Source organism: Rhinichthys klamathensis, unplaced genomic scaffold, assembly GCF_029890125.1.
Source record: "Rhinichthys klamathensis goyatoka isolate OS25496 unplaced genomic scaffold, OSU_Roscu_1.1 h1tg000105l_1, whole genome shotgun sequence".
NCBI lineage: Eukaryota > Metazoa > Chordata > Actinopteri > Cypriniformes > Leuciscidae > Rhinichthys > Rhinichthys klamathensis.
In genome coordinates, this window is record NW_026606644.1 from 2,692,885 (window position 1) to 2,705,347 (window position 12,463).

At 38.2% G+C, this 12,463-nt stretch overlaps 1 protein-coding gene across 1 annotated transcript in view; it reads right to left on the bottom strand.

Moving 5' to 3' along the window:
• Positions 1-3,720: 3,720 nt before the first annotated feature.
• LOC130087267 (ephrin type-B receptor 1-B) overlaps positions 3,721-12,463 on the bottom strand; it is a 280,806-nt gene continuing 272,063 nt past the window's right edge. The window contains exons 13-16 of the mRNA XM_056253524.1: positions 11,899-12,048; positions 9,585-9,778; positions 8,666-8,821; positions 3,721-5,337 (exon numbers count right to left, since the gene is read on the bottom strand). Coding sequence (XP_056109499.1) covers positions 5,223-5,337; positions 8,666-8,821; positions 9,585-9,778; positions 11,899-12,048 — 615 coding nt within the window. The 3' untranslated portion in view covers positions 3,721-5,222. The remainder of the gene's footprint in view (positions 5,338-8,665; positions 8,822-9,584; positions 9,779-11,898; positions 12,049-12,463) is intronic.

Consider the following 12,463-nt stretch of genomic DNA (forward strand, 5'->3'; position numbering starts at 1 on the left):
TGAGCGCTGAGCGAACAGGCACGAGTAGTGAGTTGTCGTCGAAAAAGATAGATAAAGCAAAAAAGCGGCCGGGGGCTAAAATAGAAATAGCCCATTCGTTTTGTTTTGCTTAATCGGCGGCGCTGGGTTAGTGCTGGTGTAATGCATTGGTAAAAAAAAAAGCTTTTTTTCTGACACCGCATGAAACGCGTAGATCAGCGGCCCATTGGTTGTTTTCTTGATTGACACTGGGCTGGCCCAATCACATCTTTAATGTGAAGTACAGAAAAATACTCTTTCTATTAGTATAGAAATTAGTACAAAACTTATGAAAGCTTCCTTTATTTTTCAGTGCATTGTTTTACAATGAGTATTACCATGGGATTAATATTATAACTATTATTATGTAATGTAGACAGACACTAACTAAAAGAGGTTTGAATTTTTCTTTGTTTAATTTGAACACTGAATATGGGTTGGAGCTTTTAATTTTGAACTCTCAAAGAGCACCAGATTGATGAATTTAACATTAAAATGCACAAAATTTTCTTACGGGGGATCATGCCCCGTACCCCCCTAGCCTTGTAGCAGCCCAATGGATTAGTAATAATAGTAGTGGTGGTAGTAATTGTAATTTATCTACTACAAGTTACATGGTCAGATAATATGTATTTAAACAATGCAACTATGTAGGATGATTGAAATATCCTTGAACGTTCTTTTTTAGCATTTGTAAACAATTTATTACAGTTCAAGTCATAATTTGCTTGTTGAAGTTTTGGAGTGACTGTAAGAGCATTTTTGTTTAGTTAAATAAATACTCATTATTTTTAAAGGAGGGGGGGGGGGGGGGGGGGGGGCGCAAAAAAATCAATCTCGCCTAGGGCAACCAAAGGGCTAGAGCCGGCCCTGCTCGGCTGAGCCAGGAGTCCTATCTGTGTGGAGTTACCCAAACAATCCAAAAACATGCAGTATAGGTGAAATGAAGAGACTAAATTGTCTGTAAGTGTGTGTGTCCCAAGCCATGAATTGGGAAGAGTTAGGGAAAGCCCTGGCAACCCACCCTGGAAAAAAAAAGTCAAGAAAATTCATTAGCAGTCTCTCATGTATGGCGAGAGATGGCCATAGAATCACCAAGAGTCAGATATGACTGAAATGGTTATAGACTGATAGATAGATGGAGGAGATGCCAATATATAGTGTTTTTTCAAAGCTTATTGAAGGGTAATATATTATTGATTGGGGGGAAAAATCTAGATATTGGCATATCCCATAAAAAAAAAAAAAAAATTAATGACATTTGTCAACCACTGTAATTCTATAAGCCTTCCCTCAAAAAGACACAACATGAAATGCCATTTGCAACCCAATAAGCAGTATTTATAAGTGAAACAGGATTTTCAAAAATGATGATGACCAGCACAATTGGACTGTGAAAAGAACTGAGAATAAATCAGGTGGTTGGAGGAGAGAAGTTGAAAGGAACATGTAGTTAAAAAGAAAATAGGGTCAGTTTTAATTTCATGCTTACTTAAAACTCTAATCTCTAAGGTCTGTCACTTCCTTTGTCATCTTTCTTAGTTTTTATTCCCCATTTCATCTAATTTTTTTCCCCCATCCTGGACTCTCTACCGTCTTTCTCTCTCATTTTGTCTTTTATTCTCCGACTCACTCCGGCTCATTCATCACTCTCCTCAGCCTGTGTGTATCCCAGCATGCTCCAGTCCACCCTCCCCAACGAGCGCAAGTCAGCCATTTTTCAGCTGGGCCATACAGCGGGACGCCGGACAGCTTGGTTACGCCCCGCCGCGAACGAGCTGGACGCGGGCCATGGTGAGGATACTTTGTGATCATTAATTGAGCTGCCTCCGGTCCTTTACAGAGGGGAAGACGTCTTCATCGTGTGCTAACGTTTTTATAAGAACCATCGCTACTACCGTCGTATTAAGGAACAGATTCGCTTTCTTCAATGTAATACAACGAAAGAGAGTATGTGTGTGTGTGTGTTTGCACAAAAGAATAAGCCTCTTGGCAGAAGCTGTAAAAGTGTGTCATCCTTAACAAAGAGGCAATACGCTCTTTGGTTGCCATGGTGAAATTCATTGTAGCCAATTAGGTGCAACACCTTGGGTATATCTGCGTGATGGATTGTGTGTGTGTGTTGCTCATACCATAAACCATGTGTCTGGTTAACTTAAAGGCAATGTAGCGGCTTATTCATTACACACACACACACAAATGCTTCATAACAGGCGAATGAATGGTAGAGGCGCTAACCTTTACAAACCTCACTGTTTCAAATCACACTTTAGGGCCTTTAATGCTAAACCTCATGAGAGCATGTGGAGGTGCTTTTAGTCATTATGACCCTAAAATCTGGAACCTTTTACAAATTGCATTTATATGTATTCATTTATAAGACACTTTCATCCAATGAGGATAAAAGCCAACAATATTTGCAGCACACAATGATTAGACAAGCTCCCAATTTGTCAAAAGGTTAAAACCCTGGTGAAGATATTTATTTTTATGTTGGCTTTTTGAGTGTTTTAGGTCTGCATTTAACATTTAAATGACAAATTTTTCACTTTTTTCTTTCTCATTTCTTTTTTCATGTATTGCTTTTTTATTTTCTTAAAGGAATAGTTCACCAAAAATGTTTTATTTATCCCATAATTTACTCACCCCCAAGCCATCCAAGGTGTATATGGCTTTCTTCTTTAAGTCGAACACAACAGTTATATTAAATAAGGCAGAGTTTTTAAGCTCATCCATCATCCATCCATTCAGAAGCAAAAATGCCTTCTGAAGTGAAGCGGTGGATTTTTGTAAGAAAAATGTCCGTACGCGCATTACCAAGAGAGTCCAGTTCCGGCTGAAGGGTGACCTCTGACCCGACACATGACATAGGCGTAGCGTCAGCTTAGCTGAGAATTGATGAATGTGGAAGCACAGAGGGTAGAGCTAGACAAGCAAAACGAATTAGAAGTCTAAAACAAAAAGTTTTAAAGAAAAATGTCAGAGGATTTCGATATACGAGAAGAGGAGCTACGTCCTACATCAGGTCAGAGGTCACCCTTCCGCTGGAACGAGCGTACGGCCGTTGCCAGTGATTATAGTTTTAATATGGAGATTTTTCTTGCAAAAACCCATCCCTTCGCTTCAGAAGGCATTTATTAAACCACTGGAATCAAATGGATTACTTTTATGGTAGATGGATGTGCTTTTTGGGGCTTCAAAAACAAGTGGACACTATTCAATGCCATTACAAAGTTGGGAAGACCCAGGATAATATTTAATAAAACTCTGATTGTGTTCGAAAGAAGGAAGTCATATACACCTAGGATGGCTTGAGGGTAAATTATGGGATAATTTTCATTTTGAGTGAACTATTCCTTTAAAATGTTATTTCATTCTGAATTATGAAGCACGTTTTATGCATGAAAAGGTGTTTTACAAATCAAATATTAATAATATTATTTGTAACATTTAAAAAAAGGTTGAATTCATTAACATTAGTTCATACAATAAGTATCATGAACAATGATCAGCATTCTTCCTCTAGGTTAATTAATAAATCACTGGATCATTGATAATCCATGTTTATTCAATGTTCATATTCGTTTATACAACTTGAAATGGTAAAATGTTTTAGCATTTTTAGAAATGAACATTAACCTAGATTAATAAATGCTTTAAAAAAAAGTCCTGTTGGTTGTTCATACATACCTAATGCATTAACTAATGTTAACTTGGTATAGTATTACCTATAATAATAATAATTATTCAATTATTATTATTATAAATCAATCGGCTGATGCTATTTCTCAATGGCAACCAAAAAAAGAACAGCCCAAAGCTGACAACAGTGTGTGTGTGTGTGTGTGTGTGTGTGTGTGTGTGTGTGTGTGTGTTACCCAGTGCTTCATTGACTGCTTAAGTAGAATGTGCTCAATGGGGTGGCGTTGGGCATCTGTTCATAAAGGGTCACACAGATGTTCAATCCAGACACACACACAAATAAATGGAGAGCTGGTGACACGAAAGAGCATGTACCGCATTTAGCAATGTCATCTGGAAACATCTGGAGCCGAGAGAGAGATTCGGCATGATGAAAGTGGTGAAGGGCAGCGGTTTTGCGAGTCTCTTTGTTTCCTGCCTGCAACCTTTTCATCTGCTTATCATGTAAACACTTGCTTGGAAACAGATTTGCGGTTTTAAAGACCCTGTAAGACCAACATTAGTACAGCTTATTAACAGTGAAACTACATTTAAGTGTACTAGCTAGTTTAGGAGGTGACGACACACCTTCCCAACGCTAGTCGACGCATTCAAACACTCTGACACGAAACTAACAAGAACGACTAGAAGAAGTAGAAGAAGAAGAAGAGGTGGAAGAAAGAAAAGCTGTACACGTAAGTGCTCATCAGCGTGGAAACACCTACAATAAACACTGTTTAGTGGCCTGAATGCGTAGCTTTTTTCACCTAAAGTATCTCTTTTTAACGCTAGTTTATACACAACTAACTGATATTTACACAACATCGACAGAGTCAAGAGTTCATCCCAGATTGTTCTCGTGAGCGAGTTCGTGTCCTGCAGAATCCGTGGTTCTGTTCCAATGCGCAACATTGCCAAAAAAGCAAGCGGAAGAAGAGTGTATTTACAAAGAGCTCCGTTACACTTCACCTTCAATATGAAGGTTTACTCTGAAGATATACTCGTGTTTATTTAAAGATATACATCATTTACGCTCGTACGGCCAGGGGATGGGACGCAGGCATACGGGATGTCCTTTGGCAACGTCAGCCATACCGAAATCGACAGGTAATGTAAGTGGGAAGCAGTGGCGAAAGAAGGTTTATAGTGGAAAAAAAGAAGAACGACACAACCTTGTAGAAAATGATGCGAGACGTCTCAGAATTGGAATAGCATCGTGAAGATAACTAAAGCGGGATTACAATGACGAAAAGAGGACAAAAAGAGTCTGCTTCTCCAGTTTTCCCTGTAAATGCAGCCCAAAGACACAAACCGTCGACAGGTTAACAGACGTCCTGGGAGTTCCCATGGGTCTGGTCCTGTTCTGATCTTGTCTGTTGGATATGGGATAATGGTTCCTCTCCTGAAACACGTTCTCAGATCAGGATGATAGTCTCTATTCTGGCGCGCTCCGATGGGATTGGGCTCGCCCGCTGGTAATTCTTCCGCAAGCTGCCCGGCCCGTCGTCCGGCGCCCCCTGTAGTCATGCCAGCGCAGTGCCCGTCTGGCACTGAGACATCTGCAGGTGCATGGACTGAATGCTGTTGAGGATTTTCTTCTGATGGCCGGCTAGAGTCACACCTATCCTCAAAAGGTCCCTGTGAACACAAGAATGCATACCTACAGTTAATTTTGGACACACATACCAACGTACGTAGCTCTATAGTATACATTTCATATTTGGTCTTGGAATATATATCTTGGAATAGCTATTGCTGCTATTATGGCTGCTGCTGTATGTTATTGCTGCTGCTGCAGAGCAAGTACAGGACTTGCCACTGCCAATACATACACGACACACTGCTGTGAGGAAGTAAGACATGCTGCTGCTGTACAATATAGCGTACATGAATTACACGTAGCAGATCTATACAGGTGGACCTGGGGAAGGTGGAGGGTTTCTGAAAGCACGCTGCACTGCTAAGGCAAATGCTGACTAAGAATTTGAAGGTTGAGCACACAAGCTCATTGGCTATTGATACAGCAGGAACCAATCAGCTGTGCCCTATAGATAATGATGTGATTGCAAGCAGGTTGAGTTAAGGACTTATTAGCCTCCGCCATCTTGAGTTTCATGACAGAACTTTGGATTTGATGTGCACTTTTGTAAAGAATCACACAAAAGTAATTTATTTACTGTTTATTTGTATCTGCCGTCAGACTGTCTAAGACATCGTTATCACAACGCTTTGCTATGTAAAGTATCTTATTATAATGATATAGAAAATATATTATTTCATATAATACTAGAAATAGTACTATGAACTAATAATGAGCAACTCGCAAAATATATCAAAATTTACATTTTGCCACAGAATATTTGAATATTTAAATGAACAAATAGCCATTACATTTTAAATAATTATATTATATAATTTTAAATATAAGTAAAACACCTGGAATTTTATTATTTATTATGGAGTTTTTATTTGTCTCTCACTTCTTTATATTCAGCTTTAAGGCGTTTACATTGATGATTTGACAATGGCATTGCCCACAAGCTCTTAAAATACTCAGTTTGAATGTAGATGTCTCTGCATATATTAATGATAAAAAGGTTGATCACCTTGCTATCACACCAATGCCTGTTGTCACTGTTCTTCATTATCATCCACGCTAATGAACATGGTTAATTACGATTACTCTGGCAGTGGTACTGAAATACTCTAAAAGCAGTTTGCCAGATGGTACAAGAAAAAATTCACTCCCTAAGCTACTCTTGACAAGCACCTCTTCATGTTAGTAGAAAAACTGTCAGCACACCAAAAGGCCAAGTAAGATCACAACGGGTCTGCTGCAGCATGTGATTTTAGGTGACCGTTTCATCGCCACCTCTAAATTACAAAGACAAAAGAGCAACTCTGAATAAACGCTCAATTTTCAGAGAGAAGCTTTTATTCTGAATGAGAACACCCTGTACTATCAATATACGAACCATTCAAACAGCACAGAGCGAGAGGGGAACAGCACAGAGCCCCCACAGGTTTATAGATATGAGAGCAAACAGCATTAGCACATGAAAGCCACTTGCATTTAACTTTCTGTTTATGCGTGGGCTCATACTTATGTTGCTAATTAAGCACAGACCCTCTCTGTGAGCGCCGGCTGCATTAATCAGAGCTTCAGAGACGCTACAGCTCACAGTCTGCTTCCCGCCACGAACAAACCACCAGGAGATGTGTTTTAAACATCATCAACAGCATATCCACCTGTTCGCTCGATAGCGAATCAAACAAGTCAAGACACATGCGCACATACCTCAGCGATACGCACTAATCCTACTGTACGGTTCAGAAATCGATATTAAACAAGTTTGCGGAGATATCTGACCACCCCACATTCTGTGATCAATGCGCTGTCTGGAAATCTGAAACCAGCTTTAATCAGCCTTCACGCAGACAGAACTCACAGAGTATTAGACATCATCTAAAACAAACCAATAATATGACAGAACGGCTGAATGAGATGTATAACTGTGGTACACATAATGATTTTTGAGAGATGTTGTTGTTAACAGTGTGATCTATGAAAGCCTGTTTCCAACTCAGAGTAAAACATTTATCAGGAAAAGTTTCAAATAAGAAATAAAATAGCAAATGTGAGATTAAAAGTTGTAATTACGAGAAAAAAAGTTGCAGTTAGCTGGTTGACTATTTGTATGACCTGTTGGTGGGGTCAATTTGACCAACTTGGAGCTGGTAGGCCATCTTGGCTAAGAAAGTGAAGAACTGACTAAACACATCTCAAAAACGCTTCTGAATGGTTGACCAGTTACCTTAAGCTGATACGACCTGGTTTTAACCAGCAGCATAGAGCTTTAGTAACAATGATGAAAGCCTAATACATCTAATAAATATACAAACTTTAGAAACTAGACTGATTATTCACTGGTCCAAGCTGGTTTAGATGGTTGACTAGTTGCATGACCAGCTGATGGGGGCAATTTGACCATGTCAGTCAACCTGCTTAGAGCTGGTAGGCCATGTTGGCTAAGCTGGTGTTGAGCTAGCTAACAACATTTCAACACACTTCAGAATGGTTGATCCGTTACCTTAAGTTGGTAGACCTGGTTTTTACAGCTTATTTAGAAACTGTGCTTTAGTATTAAGATGCGTTTTGGTCGATTAGATCACAAGTAGACGAGGGAGACACATTCCCACCTGGTGTTTTAAATCCGTCTCTTTTGTCCACTTTCAACCACTTCTGTCCTGATTTCGAGGGGAGGGTCTATCGGTGGGTAAATGTATGTTTTTATTTCTTCCAGATCTTTTTACAGTTATTAACTTTTACAGTTAACAATTAACGTATGAACGTGTCTGGATACGACAAAAAACATAAACATTTGTTTCTGCTCTGAAAGTCGCAAGACCACACTGGATGCTGTGAGTGCGTGTTAGAAATCAGGAATGGTGAGAGTTCAACCAAACTAGGGTCTTCAGCCGTCAAAGTTTAAATCCTGTCTGGCTAGTGCGTTTCCCGTAATGTTTTACGTATTAGACCAGTAGGCGGTGGGCAGGCAATATTTTGTAGGCTGTTCGAACACATTCGACCACATGAGCGTTTACACTACGAAAGCAATGTGTTTTCGACTACCTCTTGGAAGAAGTGGTTGAAAGTGGACAAGCTCAAAACGTTTTAGACCCCGCTTACACCTGTATTTAGCGTCATCCACTTGTGATCCGATCGACCAAAACGCATATTAATACCAGTTGTAAACAGGGCCTTAGACAAGAAGTCCAAGCTGGTTTGACCTGATAGATTATGTTGATAAGCCTGGATGGAGCCTGGATAGAACCATGTTCCAAAACAGCTTGGACTGGCTGACCAGATTGACTATCTAATGCCAATATGACCTGTTGTTTCCAGGGTAGAAGTTTAGTGACAATAATGAAATGATTTAGAAGACACATCAAACTTTAAACTCACTCTGAAGTCATCTGGGCTACCAGCTGTAGGGATGTAAAGCCAGAGTTGAGGAAGTTGTCTCTGTACTGAGACATCTTAACAGCGACCAGCCAGTCCTCTACAGAACTAAAGGTGGTGAAGTCTGGGATGGACCTGTCCAACAACGGCTGGGACGGACTGGTGGAGGAGAAAGAGAGAGTGAGATGCAGGAGAGTAGAGGAATCAAATGACCCAACCTTGGGTGTCAGAGTTGCAGTCTTTGTAGGGACCAACACTGTGGGGACCTATCCTGTTTTTCCCAGAATGAAAACAGCTGCATATGGGGAATAATTATGTCTTAATATCTTTATTATGTAAAAATGCCAACATGTTTAGGGTGTGTTTTTCTGGCTAGTCTACAGGATTTACACTATCATTCAAAAGTTTGAGATTGGTAAGACTTTTTAACGTTTTCGAAAGTCTCTTGTATGCCCACCAAGACTGCATTTATTTGTTTAAAAACAGTAAAAACAGCAATAATGTGAAATATTACTTCAATTTAAAATAACTGTTTTCTATTTTCATATATTGTAAAATATAACTGATTCATTTGATGGCAAAATTCCATTTTCAGCATCATTACTCCAGTCTTCAGTGTCACATGATCCACATAAACCTGATTTGGTGATGTTGAAAACAGTTGTGCTGCTTCATATTTTTTTGTGGAAACTGTTATAGTTTAAAAAGTTCAAAAGAACATTTTTAGAAATAGAAATCTTTTGTAACAATGTAAAAGTTTTACTGTCACTTTTGAGGAAATTAATGCATGCTTGCTAAATAAAAATGTTAATTTCTTTCAAAAAAACAAAAAAAAATGTGTTTGAACAGTTGTGTTACATTTAACATAATTTAAGGTTAAAAATGGTATAAAAATAAAATATGATGAGTTTGTTGGACTCACATAGTGGGTATACTGGCGACAGCTTTAAGGCTGGTGGGGTTGCGGATGAGTTTGTCGAGCGTATTGACGATATCTGTGAAGCGTGGCCGAGCGTTTCGATCTTTCTGCCAGCAGTCGAGCATCAGCTGGTGGAGAGCAGTGGGACAGTCCATGGGGGGCGGCAGCCTGTAATCCTGCTCTATGGCGTTGATCACCTACACACACACAGATAATATTGTCATTAATTGCTTTGTTTTCATTTGTGGGGGAAGCATATATTAGTTTCATAGTGGATTTATAAACATGCAAATTCAAAATTTGAATAAATGATTCTTAAGTAATAAATGATTACTAAGTAAATAATGTCATGACTAACTCATGACAAAGTGTCACTGAATGAATAATTGAACAAATATTTTGAGTCAAATCTTTTGTATGAACAACAAACCCGATTTTTAAAAAGTTTTCAAGCATCCAAATCGCCATTGTTATGTTTTCAGTTGAAAACAGTGTCAAGTAAACAGCCCCTAAATGAAACTCTTTGTAAAAAAACACAAAACATTCTTCAAAATATATTATTTTGTGTTCAGCAGAAGAAAGAAATTAAAACAGGTTTGGAACAACTTGAGGGTGAGTAAATGATGAACTATCCCTTTAAATAATAAGAACTAAATAATACCATATCATAAATAAATAAATAAATAAAATAAAAACAGATCCAAAGGCACACTCTATTGTTTTATCCCACACAAATACCCTCATATATCAGTTTTGTTGCATAGAGGCCGCAACATGACACACAAACAACCAGTGAACATCATTAATCTTTAACTGTGATCTGTCGTTCTACCCTCCTCAAACACTGGACTCTCTTCCCATATTCCTCCCTTACTGATTCTATCTGACACAAGCAAACATCAAATGAACAAACAAACATGGTCTATCCTCTGCATACCAATTCGGAGCTCTGGTTTGCATAAACATGAATCTAAATATTTGAGGATCACTCAACTCTCTGCTCCCTCCACAGCGGCCGCTTTTCACCTAAACGGATTCCACAGGACGGCAGTGAGATGTGGGCTCTGAGCGCTGCAGATGTCCTGCTGTTTCATTATGCTGATATGATAGTTTTATGTTAATTTACGATTGGATTATTGTTAAAAACTCTAGAAGATCGGATAATGAAGTGTGTGATGGGCAGAAAAAACATTATCCACCTCATTCACAACTTCACCCTTGGCGGTTCTTCTGCGTCTGAGAGTATAACATGGGAGCTCTTTTGGTTTGTTTTTGGTGCATGTCATGTGATGTTAAACACTTTGTACAACAGAATTAGACAGCTTAATAGTCCTTCATAAGATGTTTTTCGTGAATATTTAACAATATAATTTTCAATGGATACAATCTTTGGGAAAAGAAAGTACATGCAAAGTATGTACAGAAAGTACATAGAGAGTATTATTGTCTTCAATTTATTTTCTTTGATCTGAATGTTCTGAATCTTTGAATGCTCAATTATTATTTTTTTTACAGTTGTGAGTACGGGAGTTGCAGTCACAAGTTCCTCAGGGTTCGTTTTGCATCTCTGATGTGTTAACTGGATGCTAAAAGGTTTGGGGAATTTATGTTTGCATTGGCAGGCTTTTCTGAAAATGCCAAGAGAGCCTGTGCTGTATTCACAATACAAACAGAAAAAAAAAACTTCTGTCTGCACTGAAACGCACATGCTGGAAGATTTGAATGCAGAAAGGCTTTGAGGTAGAAGGACTCAAAGCAGTGAACATCAGAGCCAATGAGATTGAAAGCCAATGAGACTTAGGGAAGTCTCAGTGTTTGTTTCAGGGGTCTGAGAGCGATTTGCAATACACTTTCTATACATCAAGAATGCATCATGAGGACCTACAGCTTCATTGTTCACATACATATTGCAAAACTCATTGGCCATCACAGGTTGCCATAAAAGGTTATGATGACACACAACAAGTTTAGTTGTAGTATTATTATAATATATTATATTATTAAATTATATTTAAAATTCCGTAATAATACTTACAACAACAACACTACTACTAATACTACTACTAATAATAATTACCATTATCGTTATTATTATTATTATTAAATACATATGAAAATATAACATAATAATGTAATATAAAGTGGACTAAGAATCACACAAAATGTTGTTTTATTATTATATATTATTTAGTAATATAATATAATATAGTATAATATAATATAATATAATATAATATAATATAATATAATATAATATAATATAATATAATATAATATAGGGTTGCAATTCTCTGTTCTGTATAAAATGTAAACTTACATCTTGATTGCTCATGTCCCAGTAGGGCCTCTCGCCAAAAGACATCACCTCCCACATGACGATCCCGTAACTCCAGACGTCACTAGCAGAAGTGAACTTCCTGTATGCGATCGCTTCCGGCGAGGTCCATCTCACAGGGATCTTTCCACCCTGAGGAAAAAAACAAAACATTTAAATGGGGAGCTGTCATGTGGATTGATTTTGTAGGATTTTGCAGGAATCCATGTGACTCTACATAACATTTATGTACACATAACCGTCCAATAGAAAAATAAATCACATTCACATGGACAACTGGGAAGTATGTTGTTTGAACAAAACAAGTAAGCAACGGGAACGTATCGACTCACTGAGTTTTACATCCATTGCACCTATAAATATTTGCAAACAATGGGCTGCATTTACATTTTTTAAAATTCAACACGACTGAATTCAATTATTTTTGCTTTACAAAACACCATAAAAAAATAGTACACACACACAATAGTGTATGTGTGTGTTTGCGAGGAGGGCCTAGTCTTGTCCATGGAGGGTGTCTGTCTGTAATTGGTCTACCTGAGGCAAG